Source organism: Argiope bruennichi, chromosome X1, assembly GCF_947563725.1.
Source record: "Argiope bruennichi chromosome X1, qqArgBrue1.1, whole genome shotgun sequence".
Taxonomy (NCBI): Eukaryota; Metazoa; Arthropoda; class Arachnida; order Araneae; family Araneidae; genus Argiope; species Argiope bruennichi.
Genome location: NC_079162.1, coordinates 77,405,004 through 77,425,868, shown reverse-complemented (window position 1 = coordinate 77,425,868; position 20,865 = coordinate 77,405,004). Strand labels below are relative to the sequence as shown.

The 20,865-nt window shown below is 28.2% G+C and overlaps 1 protein-coding gene across 1 annotated transcript; it reads left to right on the top strand.

Annotated features, from left to right (window-relative positions):
* Positions 1-357: 357 nt before the first annotated feature.
* Positions 358-16,929, top strand: LOC129958439 (ubiquitin-conjugating enzyme E2 L3-like). Its single transcript, XM_056070930.1, has 4 exons — positions 358-495; positions 7,394-7,489; positions 9,511-9,697; positions 12,550-16,929. The coding sequence occupies exons 1-4, from the start codon at positions 469-471 to the stop codon at positions 12,702-12,704; spliced, it is 465 nt and encodes a 154-aa protein (XP_055926905.1). The 5' UTR covers positions 358-468; the 3' UTR covers positions 12,705-16,929.
* Positions 16,930-20,865: the final 3,936 nt, after the last annotated feature.

Here is a 20,865-nt window from a genome sequence, read left to right as displayed (position 1 = left end):
CAATAAGTTTTGCCCTTAAATATAACAATGAAAGACATTCTTTTCATTTCCATCCATTATCCTGAATGTAAAAGCGCTTGTCCAGAAGGTAAATTTTAGTGTCATTATTAACGACCGAAAGTTTAGAATGGCATTAAAAAAAACAGCATATACTGATACGTTAGAGATTTATTTATTTTACAGAGTTGAAACTTCCGCCAAAAGCTACGCTTACCATATGGATCTCGGAAATCTAAACATAAGCAATTAGCGGAGGAATCGCCAGCCTCATTTCAACCTTTTGGAGTCCAATTACAGCGAAGCTCACATCAGCCTTTGATGCTTTTGTAAGATGCGCTGTGATTGTACTCATTGTAGGTTGACATGGTCTGGCCGATCTCTAGAAAGTGCCAATTTCAAGAAATGTATTGTCTAATGTTTCTAAAGGTACCAAATGGCAACAGCAAAATTATTTAGGTTTTCCCCAAAATGGCAGCAACCCGACGACTACAGAAAGTAAGGAAATATTAGTTTCGGATTTCTTAACTTTATATTATGTATTATTCTACTTTTGTTATTTGTACGAATCCAAATCAAACTAGGTGCTTGTTGAAACAGTAAGATGATTTTTCTCTATTTGTTTGTGAGTTTATTTTTTGCCAGTATGTTAGAGTAACAGCTTTCATTTGCTTAAAAATTCTATTATCAGTATTATGATCAGAATTTTTGTGTTTATTTGAAATTCAGTTGCCTTGCCTAGATATATGAAATCCTCTTTCTGTCGATTAAATCAGAGATTATAAAACAGTTTTGTGGCTTTTTTGTTTTATTGTGAAATATATTTTTCTCTATATTATTTCGTAATAAAAGTTTTATATTACTCATTGGGAAGTTAATGAAAAATAATTTATTATGAGGGCTGCCATTACTTTCGTCAGAAAATTGAAACTTCATTAAAAAGTTCTCAGAAATCTCTCTATCACCTTATCAGTGGAAACATGCTGGACACATATAAAATGTAAGATTTATACCTTTGATGTAAAAGTGCATTCTTATGCCCTAAAAATTGTACATGTTTAACTACCGATTTTTTTCTTTATAAATTTCTATGCTTAATCAAATGAATAAAATGTATCATTTTATATATTCTGTTATTGTATTAATAATCTTTCAATAAAATCAATAGTTAAAATAATTTTCTCTTATTTTAAACTATTTAGTAGTACTTTATCTCCTTAAACTCATCTATAAACTTACCAGTAATATGCTACTTTAATATTGAAAATTACATGCAGGTCTAGAAAATTGGAATATGTGTGAAAAAATGTTACATAGTAAAAATGTTACTCTTAATATTTAGTTATGATGTTCATTTTCCCAACTTCTCTGTATTATAAACTGAAAGAGTAGAGAGAAACAAACTAAATTATTTTAGTTTGCTATTATTTTTAGTTTGATTAATTTTAAAAAATCAAATATTGATTTATTAAAATATTGTTGTGGAATTCATATCTCACGCTAATGTTTTTGCCTTATACTTGTATAAGCCTGTAAAATAAGTTAAAAAGCAATTTGTAAATCATCAATCTGAATTTACTTTCATTGGGTAATAGATGATATCTGGTAGTTCCATTTTTAAATTTTTGTTATAGAATAGTTTTGAAGAGACCAAATTTTAGTTTTACGGTATGAATTTTGAAGTCTACACCATGACTACTGTTATACTTGAATAACAAAAATGTATGCACATTTTAGTTTTCAGCTAGCAAAAAAAAAAAAAAAAAAAAAAAGATTCATAATAACTAGAAATCTTGGTAGAAAGCAGAAATTCTATTTGATGAAATGAATCACTGAAAACATTCTATCAATATAGTGTTTTTAAAGGAACACATGATATTGCTTAAGCCACTTTTTTTATTAAATAGAAGTTGTGATAAACATAATAAAAAGAAACTGTAACTTAAACCTCTGAAATCTACTATTCTCTGAAGTCTCTAGCTCTTTCAAAACTCAAAATGACCAAAAATAAATGAAGGTAAACAATTTCTTCCCAATACCTTATACCAATACTATTTGTTTGCATCATGTACGATTCTTTTATCATCATCTTTTAAACTTTTATTGACTATAAAGAGGTCATTTACAATTTGTGCTAGCACTTTATAATTTCACTAAAGGATTTTCTATGTGTTTTGTGATATTCGTGTTTTGATTTTTGTTAACCCGGCACAAGCTAAGAATCCGTTCAGGAGCATACGCCGGAAATCAAACCTCATTCCTTCCTTCCTTTTCTATATGATTATAATGTATTGTTTTGTAAAAAAAAAAAAAAAAAAAAATCATGCAAATATAGAATAAATTTTAATGCATGCATTTTGAAATTATTGCTGCATCATAAAAATTTAATCACTCAAGAATTTTCAATTTTGTACTTTAAAACATTACTCTTCTGGATAACTGACTATAAATATTTAATATATTATTAATCCTTAAAAGAATTATTAATTTATTTGAAGATAAAGAAATTTATTTTCAAATCTATGCTCAGATTTATTTGTGTCTGAAAGAGAAAACATTTCTATTGTTGAAAAATTAGCTACATAAAAAAATTGGTATATAGAAAAGATAATGCCTATTTTCAGAGTAAATATACCAAAATTTATTAAATATTTCAATATAGGGAACACTAAAATAGAACAAAAGACCAAAGGGTAGAGGTTATATTCTTGGACAAGATATTTCTTACTTACTGACATTTACCATTTACAAATATCGTAGGTTAATTGCTAAAAGGACCCGAAATTTCTCCTTTCCATTTTGGTTGTCTTTTATGTGCACACCGTTGTTGTTAAACACAAAATGTAAATGTTGCATAGAAAAGAAATTCTATTCAGTGGATTTTCTTTTCAGTGCAAATTCTTAATTATAATTAAAAAATATTATTATTTTGAAATAAGCAGTATTCTGAAGATATGTGTCAATCATCAAACAATCCGTACAGTTTTTTAAAAATTCAAATATTTGAATACTTGTATTTATAATTACAACTGTTTCAAATATTGATAGGAAAAAGATTTTTTAAAAAAACCTCATATTATAACAAAGGAGATTGTCAAAAAAATCAGCATATTTTATTTATATATTTTTGATATTTTATTTCTTATTAATATACTTTCTAACAAATAGATGCATTTTTAACTTGTAAAGAATTCAAACTTATCATCTTCACTGCTTAAATTCCAAATGAGATTCTGTATCATCAAGCAGTATCTTATTAATTTCCTTTTGAATTCAAACTGTCTGATGTCTAGGCATTTTAACAACAAAGATTAGCAATTAGAAGTTTTTATGTAACTTGCATCTACCTGCTGATATTTACTGGAGATATCAATCAAAAGTGACTGTAGGACAGGAAACCACAATTATTAGAAAGATCAAATTGTACTGCACCATATACCAGCCCTCTTGAAAAAGTGAAAGGTAGCATTGCTGTTGTCATCTGGCAGTTTGCATGAGCGGTGTTCTAAGCCATTTTGGCAATCAGAGGATTTAGCATTGAGCAACACAATGGTAAATTTATCACATGTAAATATATACATTATTATCAAGAATTATGTTCCTAACATTTTCTTGTTGTTTACAACAAATTTTTGGTGATTTTAGATTTCTAGATTATTTTTATATGTAAATATTTTTACTCAATTTATATTTTTCTGTTGCTTGCACCACTATTTTTGCATTCCCTTAAAGAATGTTAAAAAAAAAAATAATATACATAATAACATTAGAAATATGTATATTCTTTTTGACAAAATTTTATTTGCTTGTCATTATTCACAGATTTAAAGCTATAACAATATTTTATAGGAAAATGATTATATTTTCTTAGGCTCTTCTTGAGTATTTTGTTGCAATTATATTTGACACTTGTTTAGTTTGAGCAAACTGAATTTTAGCTATTTGGGTGAAATAATTCCTTGTTCCACATGGCAAAATAGTTGATTTAATTTTTGCATATTTTTTATTCTGCCTTTAAAGAGCTATAGACGTATAAAAGGGACATTGTTGTTTAAGGAAATTAACTGTATGATAGAAAGGAAAAAGATTATTCATAACTTTGACAGTCTTAAAAATATTTTCAATCTGTTATATTATGAGCTGAAAAACATTATTTGTTTACACACCCTTTCACACTTATACTTTCCAATAATAGTGTTTTGTGAAAAAAAATTGTAATAAGCACATAAAGGAAAAATAAAATTTATTATTTTTTTCTAATCCATCTCCAATTGAGTTATCTGTGTTTTTTAGTAATATTAATAAGATTGCTGTCATGTTTGAGAATAAATATTGGTAGAAATTATTAATTGATAACGAATAAAATTTCTCCTCTTCAAATATGAAATTGTTTTATAGATTTTTTTTAAAATATTATAGTGGAATTTGTATTATTGGAAAATAGTAAATTAAACAGCTGAAATTTATTTAAAGTAAAAGTATTTTTAATCCATCGGCACACATACACGGGATCTTTTTGACCCCATCCTTTCTCTTTTGTTTATAAATTCCATTAATTTATAAACATTTGTACCTGTTACTTACTCTCTGTGCCTTCATGGGGAAGCTAGAAAATTAGAACAGCAGAAATCCATGAAACAATGTATCTCATTTTTTTACCAGAAGGTTGGGGTGAAATTGACATCCTGCGTGAGCTGGCTTTTCAGATTTTTTTTTTTTAATTTATTGTCATGGCTGTGACAGCATACATAAGCAGCTGAGATTCAGATATCTTCTCACAAATTTTTCTACTGGTTAAAAAAATGTCTATAGCTCAGATTCGTCAGATTTTGATCACATTTTAAAAGTGGTTGTGATACAAAATTGGAACTGTAGAAGATTCTAAATACTCTGGAAAATTTCATTGAAAGCTCTTGAAATGATATAAATGCTGATATAAATCCTGATATAAATGCTCTTGAAAAAAAGGAGTAAATCCTGATATAAAATGCATTCTCTTATAATAAGAATAAATTGTCTTGAAATTTTTGTTAACATTTTTTTTTTTAAATTGTAAATGATAAAAGTGTTTAAGTGTTGTTTAAAAAAAAAAATTTTTTTTTAGTGTATATAAAAATAAATGACTAAAGTTATGGATTTTTAAAATTATATGTTTAAACTTATTTTTACAAAAAATTTCAAATGTAAACTAAAAGTAAAATATAAAATTTTTATTCTTTCAATATTTTTGTACAGAAATATCTAGTTACAAGAAATTCTATCAATTAATCTAATAATAAATTTTATTTGAATGGAGTGGGGGAGGAAAAAAATACAGAAAAGGTATGGAATAAAAGGGGCTAAATTCAATTTTGGATTTTCTTATTAAACATCTCATTTGTATCTTCTGTAGAGCATATTTGAATTTTAAAAAAAATAGTCATATACTCTGATCATTTTTTTTTTTTTAATACAAATAGCCAAAAAGATGAGGAGTAAGTACCTGACAATTTTGAGTCGGAATGAACTTGTGCGTGTTCTAATGTTACAAAATTTTTTTTGCATGCTGAAGGGTTAATGCAGTTAAGTGTACCTGTTTTATACGAGGGTTAGCCAGAAAATAAGTTTTCCAAAGCTCCAAAAGATGGCACTGCAAAAGGAACAAAATGCGAAGGCGCAGGCCTGATAGATTGTCGTGTGGCTATCGTATGCAGCAATTATTTTCCGATTGCTTAAATTAACATCGTTGTAGGGCACTAATTATGTCAGACCTTATTTCTTCTGCTGACTGCAAAGTGAGGTCCATAATAAAGTTTTTGAATGCGCTTAAGGTAGCGCCGATAGAAATCCATCATGAGTTGTGTTTAGTGTATGGACTTGATGTAATGAGCAAGCAGATGGTTTGTCATTAGGGTTATGAATTTTCCGAAGGTAAGCAAAATATCCATTCATACAGCACTGCTGATGGCAATTTCTCATCGATGATGACCTACTAGAGCAGATCAGACAGCGCACTCTGCAAAATCGTTGCTTTACGATTACAAAACTCAATAGCCATTTCCCGCAGGTATCACAAATATCACAAACTGCGATGCATGAAATCATTACGAAACCCGTGTTTTTCAGAAAAAAATTGTGCACCAGGTGGGTGCCGAAATGTTTTGCACCCAAACAACAAACAAAACACATAGGAACAGAATTGACTTTTTTTGCAGTGATACCACATTGAAAGCAATGAGTTTCTCGACAAGATCGTTATGGGTGATGAGATGTGAGTTTCTCACTTCACCCCAGAAATCAAGCTACAGTTGATGCATTGCCATCACGGTGAATCTCCATGTAGAACCAAAGTCTGTATCTGCACGGAAATTGATAAGCACAGTTTTCTGGGACATGAAAGGCATTCTTCTCGTTGACTTCTTGATGATGGGTGGTAAAGTAAACGTTTGACATTGCTGCGCAACACTAGATATGTTGCAATGAGCCATTCAGAATAAGAGATGCAAGATGCTTATGGCTAGTGTTGTGTTTCTGCACTATAAGCTCTCCTATATACAGCAAATTCCACAAAACATTTGTTTCTGGGAGGTGTTGACCATCCAACTTATGGCCCCGATCTTGTTCCCAATGATTTCCACCTATTCTTGCATCTGAAGAAATAACCTGTCCGGGCATCACTTTCCCACAAATGAAGATTTGCAGATAACTATGACATGCTGATTCCATTCCCAGGTACCAGGGCTGTAAATTATCCCACGGTATGACAAATGTTACAGTTCCGATGGTTCTTATGTTGAGAAGTAACTGATGTATTGGTCTGTCTTTTGCAATAAATCTTTTTGTCTTTTTTTAAATATTGTCTTTTGTTTCTTTTTACGTGCCGAGGGAAACTTTTTTTCCAGATGACCTGCATATATTCCTGATAAGCTTTCCTTTTGATATTTTATTATGTTTTAATAATACTTGCATATAATTTTTTTAATCTGGAAGCGTGAAAACTTTTTATGATCAAGGAATGAATTGTGCATTTTTTTAGTTTTGTAACCAAAATCAGATTCTTAGATTTAAAATAATTTAGAGATTTTTCATTTTATCACTTTCTCTTTTAATTTCAATTTGAAATTGATTCATTTTCTCTGAAATATTGCTATTTTGATTATAATATTTCAGTGTTTAGTGACACATCGACATTATTTTGAGTTTATAGATATGGTCATGCATTTATCTGCTCCTACATAAACTTTTTAAGGTAGAAAGTGGATACATATCATTGATAAATTGTTTAGATTTTCTCTATGTTTCACTTATGCTTTCTTTACAAGCTATTTTGACATAATTTTTTTAAACAAAAATAAAGGTATCTCTTTGATATAATATTACCTTATAATAGTATCTCATTGCTTAAAATTTTTTATAGGAATTACAAGATATACGAAAGACTGGCATAAAATGTTTTCGTGATGTGCAGGTTGATGAATCAAATATTCTTACATGGCAAGGGTTAATTGTACCAGTATGTATATAATTATGCTTTTCATTTTAGCTTACATTCATAAATATTTAAAATTTCATCTATACGTAAATATGATATTCCAGATTTTTGCTAAGATTTATTTATCTATACATTTATTATACATTATTCATATAGTAACCCATTTTAGTTTTAAAATCTATATTAGTTTTAGAATGCCTTGGTTGGAATTTCTTCTTGACCACATTAAATAAATTAATGCTTTTAAGCTTGTACTTTACCAAATTATCTGCAATTCCTAACCAAATTCTTCCATGTTTTGACATGAAAATTTGTAGATTTGTATTGTAAATATAACTATTGACAGTTACCCTACTAATTAATGTATAATGTAACAGTTATGTGTATGCATGTTTAACTGATTTGCAAAGTAAAGAATTATAATAATTCTTACTGCACAAGCTGAAAGTCATCCTGTGTTACATTGTGTTCAATTTTTACCTGAGTGGCTGACATTTTTTTTTTTTTATCTGAAAAGAATCTAGCTTGCTTTATTTAGCCTTTCTTAGTATTTTATCAATTAAACACTTTTTCCTTTCTGTTAAATTAATGACTCCCATTCTTCATATATATATATATACAGAGTGCACACTTTAAACCTGACTCAGTAGCTAAATTTTAAATTATTAAAGATAGGTTTATAATTCCAGTTAGAAAAAGGCTTTTAATGACATTATTCTTATTTTTGGCCTTGTGAGAGCAAAACTATTTTCTGAATAATAATTTTTCTTTCTTGTTTAGTGTATCTGTTAGCATGCAGCTGTCTTCTTAAAACACCAAAGAGCCCACACATATAAAATTACATCATTACAACTTTAGTGGAATAACCTACTTTTTAAATAATTTGCTGATAAAATTTGTAACTCCCCTTGATAACCTGTGGACTGATTATTCTTTTTCTTCCCTTTATTAACACTGAATTTATTAATATTTAATAATTATTTCATTTATAATTATTTAACTTATTTAATAACAATGTAACACCTTGATGATCTACCAGACTTGGTGTCCTATAGTTTTATAGTAATATCCCTAGTCTAAGATTAAATGTACCATGTTATCCAAATAAATGAAAAAAATTATACATGTCATTTTTGTAAACTAGCCTAGGATGTTATATGTTTCATCATAAAGCTTGTAAAATAACATGTTATGTAGCTTCCATGTAAAATCATTGTTCAATGGATAATCAATAGATTTTTATTTATTATCTTATTTCATTAATTTTATCTTTTGTGATTTTTGAAGCCTAAATTATGATTTGAGGTGTGTAAAAGAATTTTCATATGCTATTAAAATATCTAAGTTCTTGTCCTGTTCAGGAACTTAATGGCAGTGAGTTTTTTATATTGTTTATTGTGAAAAAAAAAATACTGCACATTTCATAATACATATGTGCAGACAACTTCAAATCTATTTTTTGATTAATCAAACTCTTTGCAGTGTTCTCTCAGTAATTTTATAGTTTTTATTGATTCAATATATAATGGAAACTAATTGTCTTGCATTCTGATCATTAATATTCACTTTGAAAATTTTACTTTTGGCATCTTCAGTATACAACACATTGTTTTTTGTACAAATTTTTTTATAAAAGTTGATTGATTGTTGTATTTAATTATTTATAAGTAATTAGAATGTATTGATTTTTTAATGAAGATTTGTATGTTTGTAAGCAATGATTTCAAGATTTGTATGTTTGTAAGCAATGATTTCATGATTCTTTTTAATATCAAGTTTGAAAAATATGCATCTGAATCTGAATATAAAATGTGCATTTGATTCATTCATGATAATGCTGAGTTCATGTAAAGGAAGGGAAAAAAACAAACTATGTGTTGCTAAAACTATTCCAGAATATTACATTGCAATTCTTATTGGAATCTTATAGTAAATGATAGTTCTTGAGTTCCTGTGTTCAGTATTGCATTTATTTTTTTAAACAATTTATCTTGCATAAAATAGAAATATATATTCATTCTTGATATTTTTCTTTTGTCTAGGATTCTGCACCTTATAATAAAGGAGCATTTCGTATTGAAATAAATTTTCCTGCAGAATATCCATTCAAGCCCCCTAAAATTACTTTCAAGACTAAGATATATCACCCAAATATTGATGAAAAAGGTCAAGTCTGTTTAGAAATAATAAGTACAGAAAATTGGAAGCCTGCTACAAAAACAGATCAAGGTAAAAAATTTTTCTTTAACATGCTTTTGTTTTGCTTTTTAAAATTTCCTATCCTCCCCATTCCCAAAATTAGCATTCATGTATAAACTTTTTTTTTCATGCCGTGATGAGATTTGTGTAGAATTAGTAAATTCAGTTGAATCAATAAAATGTCAAGCTCTGTACATTAAGGTGAAACAAAAAAGACCTTAAAAATTTTGTTTTAGATTTTAGTTTGAAATAGTGGGGGAAAATTGCATTTTAGGTTAAAAAAGAATTTAAAAAAATTTTGGTTTCAATACTGTAACATCTTGAGGTGCTGCAAAGAGCTTAAAGTTAACAAAAAAAATTGAAAAATTATAAACTTTGAGAAAAATAATTTTTTTTGAATTTTTTGTGCATATTACGTTACAAAGGATGGTTTTAAATACATATATAAACATTAAAACTAAAAAAGATTATTAATTACAAAATACAATAATAGTAATAAAATATTTTTTAATGTCAATTTTTGTGTTTCTTCTGTATCCTTAATGATTATAAATGTTACTACTGCAAAAGGTTTGTTTCTACTTCATTGCCACATTTAACTATCTTTTTTTTGTATGTATGTATGTATGTGTGTGTGTGTGTTAACTTTTGGCATACTCACATGTGAGTCAATTTTTGCTTATATGTATCCTTCTCTTGCAATTAAACCATAGACCTTTTGAGCCAATTCGGTCTCCAGTTTCACAACTATTTGTACTGCTTGCATATGACAAGGAAAACGGTGAAAGTCGATAATCAGGTGCACTATACTATTTGGCTTAGCTTCAAATGCCTTGCATATAAATATATTATTAGTTAAATATAATATCAATATTACTTAAAGGATTATAGGTAATATTGATACCTAGTTAGCTACCACAACCGCTTTGAGGAAGAAAGAAGCAAGTAAAAGTAAATAATTACAAAAAATAATTAAGTTTAATCAAGAATGGACAAAAAATACTAGTGTTACAGAAACTTTTACTGGTGGCATTGACAACGCTGAAGATGAATAGTGTTCTTTACAAAAAGAGGCAAACTAACCAGATCCTTCAAGTTTATCTTAAGACTTTGTCGCTGAGTGTATTGTGAAAGTATATATGTTTGTGTGGTTTAATATAATATTAAACCACACAAAAGTTTATGAAGTTAAACTATAAGTTTATAAGGAACTAAGTTTATGAAGTTAAGGAACTATAAGTTTATGAAGTTATAAGGAAGTATAAGTTTATGAAAAAACCTTCATATACTTATAGTTCCAAACATTTGCTTAACCTTATCTCATATTTAAGATTCTATGGCGATCTCTAGAACCTTATAGACCCAGTTATTCAAAGAAATGGGTACTTTGCTGCTCCAGACAATATTCTTTTGTTCATGATAAGTGATAAACGTAAGATTGAACAAAAACTTAATTTGCTACGTGTTTTAAAAGCAAGAACAGAAAGTAGAGACGGAGTCGCGAGGTTTAAAGTTCCAAAGATAAACTTTGATGCAAAGGCTTGCATCGACATGATCTCATAGCTAGAAAATGACGCAGCTGAACCCCCCACTCCTTGTTAAAACATGTTTCCAAAGACTCTGTCAAAGTGTTACATATTTCACTTACAGAAGGATCCTTCTCTGAAGCAATTTTGAGGTTATGTCTAATATAACAATATCACTTCATAACAGATTCGTAAGTACGGCCGTTCAATTTCAAGCAAATAACTAAATTTCCCAAAAATAGAACATTCTGACATTTGGCTTGTTTTCACTAATTTAGTCTGAACCGTTTTTACTCACAACAAAGCGCACAAACTAACAAATCACCTACATTAATCAGTCGCACAATAGACAGAGCGAAGATGACAACTGAATTGAACTCGTCAAAGTTGCTGCCCTGTCACCAGCTTTGAGCTTGTCACCATAGGCAGGCAAATCTTTGCCTCCCCTCAATAACATCTGCACTGGCGATGATTCAAAGTTCAAGATGCCATACTAATGCAATAGTAAAAACTGTTTTTTAATTTTTTTATTTATATTGTAATACCGGTTTAAAACTTTTTATTTCATAATCGAGATATGCAAAAATCTTTGAAAAAGTTCCAAAAAATGTGTTTTTATGAAACTTTAACATCCACGGCCCCTCAAAATGTACTACAATATTTTTACAATAATTTTTAATTTATCTTATCTACACTAAAAGACAAATTTTTGGCGTTATTACAAATTAAAAATCAAAAATTGGTTATTTCTTTTAAAAAACTTAAAATATAGCAAAAATTTCAGTTTTATGAAACTAACATGCTTGCGGCACGTCAAAAGGTACTCCAATATTTTTCATATTTTAAATTTATCTTATCTACACCAAAAGGCAAGTTTTCTGTGCTATTGCGAATTAAGAATCAAAAGTTGATTGTTTCGTCCCACCCATGTGTACATTGTTTGCTATCAAAATTCTTCTAAGTGTTCAGTATTGAGAAATAAGTTGCTGTTTAGTATTCTTCTATATGTTCTCTTTTACTTAAGAATTTTAATTTGCTGATTATGTTTTAAAAATGAAATTTATTATATTTGAAACAGCAAAATTTTCAAACTGTGCTGAATGAAAATAAATTGCTTTGAGTTTTACTGTTGTATTCTGGAATATATGTAGAGCAGAATTTTATGAAGGTGAAATTCAATATGAAAAACGTGTTTATTATTTCACTGTACTTTTATGAATTATAAAATTTTTTTGTTTAATAGTATATATACATTTCTTTGTATATAGTACATCTATGATTATTTTTTAAAATTCATTTATTATCTTGTATCAAAAACTGATGCCTAATTACAGCTATTGTTTTATGATTAAACAGTTATTCAAGCTTTGGTGGCACTAGTGAATGACCCAGAACCTGCTCATCCTCTTCGAGCTGATTTAGCTGAAGAATACACCAAAGACAAGAAAAAATTTTTTAGAAATGCTGAAGATTTTACTAAGAAATTTTCTGAAAAACGTCCTTCTGAGTAAAATGTGGTTTGCAATACATCATGAAACCCACCTGTTGTTGCATTAATTGCATAGGCTCTTAAAATTAATATTAAAATCTTGTTGTATTGATGTAATATGCATATAATATCTTTTTCAGATATTTGATATGATAACTAACTGCTCTTGTGAAAAGTTCTTGATTCATTAATCATTATATATTTTATGAACATTTTATATGATTATAAGTGAAATTGAGTTTTGTCTTGTATCGACCTTTGTGCCTTTTCCTACGTTCCTAGCCAACTTTTACATCTAATATGGAGATGTTTGCGCATGAAAGCAATTTTAGATATTTCCATGCCAATTACGAAAAAAATTTTGATTATTATTTTTTTTCATAAATGATTATTAGTTACTATTCTTTTATTATTTTTATATAGAAGAAACATTACTTGATTTTTATAATTGAAATGAATAGTTTTTAATCATAATAATTTTTTTCTACAAAACATTGTGTATTTGCATATATTGTATTAGTTTTACAATGTTTTTATGAAATATAAATTTTTAATATTGCTTTTATTTGACCTCTGTGCTTTTCAACTTCTTACCTTAATTGGTCTTTTAAAATTGTTTATTTATTAAATACTTTGAAGTTATATTATTTAACTTGAGTCAAAGTCAGAGTTAACTTTGAGGCTTTTTTCTTTAAATGAAATTATATGCATGCTTCTTCAGTTGTAGTGAAAAGGCATCTCTGGAATGTTCCTTAATTTCTGATGTCTCCTGTTTAAAAGATTTCTTGAGTTCATAGTGTATATATATACAGTTTTAACTAATATCCATCAATTTTTTAAATAAGTTATTTTATGTGGTGGTGCGTTTCCATATTTTATGCAGTTTGATTGATTTTGGTGTTATTTAATGTAAGATATTTTTGCAATTAATTGATGGATTTAAGAAATACAATCTGACAGGAATCGTAGAAAATAATAATAGTTATGCTATTCTGATTGTAAAGCTAAAAAATTGTGGAATATATGTTAAAAAAAATTTCTGCATTTTAAATTCATAGAAATTAGATATAATTGTCATTGCTTTAATTTTTTTTATTTTCACGAAATAGATATATTTGGCTTTATGTAATAAGAAATGTTAGTTCTTTTTATAATTATTATATTAAAAAAATTTTTGAACGAACTTTATAAAAATATTATCTTTGTTACTATTGTTGATTAAAAAAATTTACTTTTATATCTGACAGTTGTAATTTCATTTGAGGCTACTTAAATTATTTTCTTTTAATAATTTGTGGTTTAAATACATTATCCACTATTGTATGATATCAAATTCATCTGCAATAAGGGTAACTGGAAAATTACTAATTTACATCTGACGTTACAAATTTTTCCAACCATAACCTATTGAAAAAGAAACCTTGCTCTTTGAGTAAAGTTACTGTTTTTGAAAATTGTCACTTTGTGAAGAAAAATAAATGTGTGTAGCACTTTTTATGTTTAAAAAAAATATACTTTTAAATGGTTATATATCCTCACCAGAGAGGCTCCTTTTATTAAGAAATCAGAATCACATCTATCTCTAACTGAAGAAGTTTTTTTTTTCAGTTGTAAGCTCAATTTGGTTTCACTTTTAAATAATTTGTAAACAAAAGAGAAAAGAGTACTGCTAATTTGTTTTCATGCCATTTTACACTTAAAATTTTATTTAAAAAAATAAAATGTTTTGCATGAAATGAAGAGAAATATTAATAATAGAGTGGCATGTTTACTTTTTTGGGGAGAAGAAAAAACCCGTCGTTTTTTATTTTGATGTACAAAATATATTTTTTTGTTATAAAGACTGATTATCTCTTGAGCAGAAATTATAGAATGAACTTCAGATCTCGTATTTGAACATTTATTCAGATGATTCGTACTTTTTAAGATGCAATATAAGCCATTTGCTTCCTCCCTTTGTCTCTCCTTTTTTGTTTTTATTCCGAAATGTACATCTCTTCAAAATAATAATAATAATAACTAAATTTTGATATTTGGTTAATATAAATAAGTAAATTAAAAAAAAAACATGCAGTTCAGTAGATTCTAAAGAAAAATTTCTTGAAATATAACTAATAATCATGGATGCTAGTCAGAAACTTTCAAGAATTTTTTTCATTTATTTTGGAGAAAGGAAAAAATAAAAGATAATGTGAAGCGTTTGAATTAGTAATGAGTTATAAAACAATTTCGGTCAATTTTTGTTATTTGCAGAATTTTTCTAGTTTGATTTCTATAAATAAATTAATGAAGCATATTTTAAAATGTTTTATGTTCCTATATTTATATTTTTCTGTAATTTTATGTTACAAATTTTTTGTCCATTTACATTTGTTTTTAGAATTTCTATTACAGTGTTTTTAAAATACAAGATGGATACAAATTAGCTGTGCCAAAAGAAAGAAAAAGTTTTTATGTGTTTAACAAGAGAATACAAATGAAAATACGATAGTGAAAATATTATGTTTACCTTTTTCGCAGATGTCTAATATGGTTCTTCGTTTGTGTGACAGTATCTCCATGGTAAAATATATATATTGCCATTTGCTTGTGAGCAGATTTGCATGCAAATATTGTCTGTTTTTGAGACAATTTTCTGGCATTTTTAACAGAAATGTCATTGCTTATTAACTACATCTTACTTGGATGTTGTCTCAAAATACTTAGAGCTGTTTATTTCCAAATTTAGGATACAGTATTTATAATTTCCAATTGAACTGGTATCTTGCAATTACTATTTTCAAATTTTCTATTTTTAAATTACATGAATAATGTGTGCCCATTCTGTATGCCATTCTTTGTATATATAAAAATTTAGCACTTGTTACATTTCCGATTGGAGAATTTGTAAGTTCAAAAATACTTAAATCAATTAATCATGTATCAAGGACTTAGAAATTCGATATCAAGAATTTTAAGATGACTTTCCAATCTTTGTCTTGAAACTTCAGTGCGAATTTCAAAAAGTAAATAAATGTTAGATTTGAAATTGCTTTATTTTTCTATTCTTATCCATTATGGATCATTATGTTTGCTTTTTTGTTGTTGTTGTTGTTGTTATTCTTAAAAAGATTGAAAAAATTCTTGGAATTTGATAGATAACATGTCAAAAAGCAATTAAACTGCTTAAAATTATTATCAAGCTGTTTTTGAGTGCCACTCAATAATAACCAGGGCAACTGCCAACATAAATGAGTTTTCACATGAAACCAATAGAAGTGGCCAGGAATGAAAAGTTTTAATGAAACCAAATGTCCTTGTTTCATATATTTCTGTAAAGTTTCTATGTCTCATAATACATTTTAAATGCTATTTTGCTAGAGATATGCCAATATATGGTTAAAGAATTAAATGCATGGTATTCATGAGTGTCTTGTGTACTTCTACCTGTGCTTTTGGAGGACTATCTAATTTAGCCGTTAGTTGATTGAGTAAATAGTAGAAAAGGCATGTGACAAATTCCTTTTTTTGGGGGGGGGTTCTAATTCTTCAAATGGTACTTTTCTTATGCAGGCTGCTTCATAACTAGATGCTTTATGGCTCTAACTGTGAGTATTGATGTCAAATTGCTACATCATAATGCAGCTGCTAAGTAATCTTGATGTGTGAACAAGTGGTGCTATCAATCACTTCAATTTCGTTAGAAAAAAAAAGTCTTAATGTTCGGACTTCTTTTCAAGTATCAAACCGGAAAAAGATTTCTAGATATTTTTAATGCAAAGATCTTTCACTGTTTGATGTAATTCCATTCCTCTGTTCTCCTTTTCTAGTCTAAATTTATTAATTTTGATTACTAAAATTTCATTAAATTGCATGTTTCATTCTCATTTTCACTCTGATCTGTGACTTAATGTCTGTGATAGAATGAATTTTGAATTTTTGTACGACTATAATATATTTCTTGATTATGAAATATTTTGAACATGTATTAACTTTCTGCATTGCTGGTAATTTTTTGAAATTTTAATACTTTGTTGTAAATGATAACTTTATGCATCACACTGAATACAATATATTTGTACAAAAAAGGATAATGTTGATGTTGCACATTTATTATCAATTTAAATGTTAACAATGAACATGAGAGTGTTTTCTTTTAAAAAATCCAGGACAAGGTTAAAGCTTATAAGATTGCTTGTCCATTCTTGCAAGGGGAAAAAAGTGATAATGTGTTGTGTAATTTTATACAATAAATTATCTTGTATATTTTTAATGTTTTTTTATTTCCAAAGATAAAATTAAATATATATTTACTACAAACAGAAGTACACCATTTTTAACGTATTTTAAATGCATGCATTTTAATAAGGAGTCGCCCCCCTCCCTCTTATTGTTAAATCATATATAAAATATCAGAAATGAAAAACTCGTAAAATTATTTTTTTAATGCCCATAGCATTCACTTATCTATCTGGCAATACACAAATTCCAAGATACAAGTCTGTTTTGGAACAATCCGTTTATCAAGTTAATTTTTGATACCATCCTTAGAATTGAACAGAACAATTTCTATAGTCATATGCCAATTTGATATAAGAACAAATTAATTTTATTTTATTTCAAAATGGTGCCAGTTTCATTTCAATGCACAATTAAATCATATATGAAACTATGAGATAAACATTTGTGCTTTGTAGTTATGATATATTAAATTTTTACTTGTTATTTTGATTTTAAAAATAATAACTGCCTAATTGGGTAGATGTTAAAATTAGTTAGCGGTTGGGTATTAAAAAAGAAAATTCGAAGGTTAGTTAACTTTACACAGATTTTTTTAAATGAAAAAAAATCAAGAAAGTTTCCCCTTTTTTGAAAAAGCTGTGGGAAATTAAAGTACTTAATGTGGCTTTCTGCATTAATTTATTGTTAAATATTAGTGGAGAAAAATAATTTGTATTTTTTAGCTGTTAGTGAAAATTTGTTCTATATAACTTAGTGTAAGGCGCAATTTCTGCAGCATTTCGAAGCTATTATCAACAAAACATTGCTAATACATCTTTATACTACTATGTAAATATGGAGAAATATTTTCAGGTTTATAAGTATAAATAATAATTTAAATCCCCCTCCCCCATTTTAAAAATGTATAGTACTTGGTTTAAAAATTCGGGATTTTCTTAAATTGGCAAAGAAGTGAAAAACTAAATATTTATAGTCGGCTTTTACATGCTCATGTTTGTATGTAAAAGCTTAGAACATCGAATTATTCATAAATAAAAACAATTACTTCTTATGGTAATTAATTGTGTAATATTATATTAATTTTCATAGAGGAAATAAATCGGGTGGTAAAATTTTCTACCCTCTCAAAATATATATCATTCCATCATTGGTAATTGTAAAAAAACATCATAAAAGTATTAACATAGCTTTATGCAAATTTATTCTGTACTAAAATACTGCTTAATTTATAAAAATGAACCCTGTTTTGTTGAATGTTACTATAAAACGAATGAAAAATTTATAAAAAGGGCATGCTAGTAAGAAAATTATGGTACTTTCTTGATTGCAAACTAAAAATCATATGAATGTATTTTTGTTATACTGTTTGAAAGTTAATACACGACATGTAACCATTTTTTAGAGCTCTAAAATGTGTACCAAACAAATAGGGAGGTGATTATGCACCTCTTTTTCTCACTTCTCTTACTCAATATTCTACATACACTCTTGTTTTTACTGTGAGTTAAAACACTACTAACTACTACTCCTGTTTTTACTAATAGTTGCTGTCAGTTGTGGTGCCGTCATATTGAGGATATTAGCAGTTTTCAGTTGAATACTTTGCTCTGTTTTATGTTCAAAATTGATAGCAATTTTGCTTGCTCTTTCTGACCATAAATTCTGCATTTATTCCGACAGTATCAGTGTTCTCGAAACCCTCAATCATCCGCAAATTAAAACACATCCATTAGCTATAGATATCCTTTACCTTTTGAGAACTTTGTAAATTATAGACTACCAATTTTTGCTTTGTTAGTTGCCTGCTACGTCAACGTTGTTGCCAATGTATTTGCCGATGTTGCAACAAAAGCAGCATCTGCTTCTCTACAACCAGCAATTCTGTAGAATGATTTGAAGAAACGTATTTCGCTATGCATTTCTTATTTATGGAAAGAATCTTGCGATTAACTGGTCTCCAATAAATTGCATTTCCTTCCCCTTCTGTGGCCTTCTATTCCAGTACGCGAGCTATATGTTAAATTGTCTCGTCTTCACATTGGCCATACTCGACTCTTCCATACACATCTTCTGTTTGGAGAATCATGTCCCATCTGCATTGCAGGCTAAATTGATTTGTCTATCATTCATATTTTATCCGAATGTCCAATTTTTAATCCCCATTGATTATTTATTTAGTACATTATCCTCAAAATTTGTGACTTGATGGGAGAACATCCCCATACAAATATTCTTAATTTCTTGAAAGAGATTTGGTTTTTACCTCTTATTTAACTAGGAATAATTTTATCTTCACATTTCTTGAGTTTTGCAAATTTTACTTTTTTTTTTTTTTTAAATATGACGTGTTTCTGTTGATAACTTTTTAGAACTTCACTATTTCCACCTTTAACCATATGATTGGCACAGCATAGCCAGACGTGGTTCTTCTGCCACAACACTTTAACTAACTAAATAACTTACTCAGTTTTGATTACATAAGTTCCACAAACAATCTTTTCTCACTTTATGCAGAGGTTATTGTTTTTGTTTCTTTTATAATATCTAATTAATTAGGTCTTGTGTTTTTGTCAAATATAAGTCGATAGATGATAAATGTTTCTTAGGTTATCCTTTTCTCAATCAGCAACTTTTTCGACTAATTGGAAAAGAACATCCCTTCAACATAAAATTGGTACAATTCATTCTTTTTGCATCATCAATTCATTTATGCATGATACAAATTCATACATGCATGCTACAAATTATCACAGTACGGTTGTTCTGTAAAATGCCGTTTACTATAAATTTAAGGATTCTTTTTAAAAAAGAGATATATTTTGCTGATGAAATATTTTTTATTCAAATTACGCAATTATTGATTTTAATTAACTCACTGTTAAAGGTTTTTTTTTTTTTTTTTTTTTTTTTTTAGATTAAATACAGGGTGAACAAAACTCTTGCCCTGGTTACAAAACATCAGTTGAAAATAATAATACATAATTTTTCTAATTGCATAACCTTGTTCATCATGTTTTTCTTTATTATTGAGTATATAATGGAACTAATCCAAAATGTAAGAGTGAACGAATTTTCAATTTATAATGAATTGCAATTGAAAGAAAAAGCCCAATGTTTTTTTGTAATTGAACGAAATGAACTCAGCCATTCCTTTCTAGGGGATTTAATAAGGTTTTATGGATGCTCGCCGTATTCTTTGCTGTAATTAATTATTTGAAAGACAACTTTGCCACCCATGGAATACCAGATATCTTGGAGTAAGATAATGAATGGTCCACAGTATAGATCATATGCTTTTTATAATTTTGTACGTGAGTGGAAAATCAAACTTCAAGCACCCATTATCCTTAATCGAACGAATTAAAAATCGAACTGATCACGGATAGTCTGTCCTCAGTTGACAAAATACTCCATTTAAGGAATTACCTTCTCCTGCTCAACAACATTTTGGACGACCTACTCATACTTTTATCCCCTTACATCTACCTCAACGTCTTTCAAAAATGTCATCATCGGGTTCTCTACGAAAAATAAGCGAAAAACAACAATCGAGTCCGAGGAACTATTTAAACAAAAGTTCTCCATTATTTGTAAAAGGTGATGCAGTTAAACTAAAAACAGCTAATCGAAACTGGATTCCTGCTACAGCTTCTTCAAATTCCCCCCACTCTTATTATGTCACTACACCTGATAAAAATATTTTAAGACGAAATTCAAAAGTTATCCACTATACCAAAGCTGATATTGCCCCTGATCGTGAATGTGTTGTTCGTAATGACCACAGACTGTTCTACTCAGAATCTTGCTAAGACTCCCTTAGAACAATCTTACTCTGTTAGTGATCCTTGTCCTTCCAATGATGCAGTAAATTCCAACCAAAGAGATGTTAAGAGACATTACTGTCATGTTGATATGTTACTATTGAGATTCATTAACCTAATTGAAAGAATCAATATAAATTA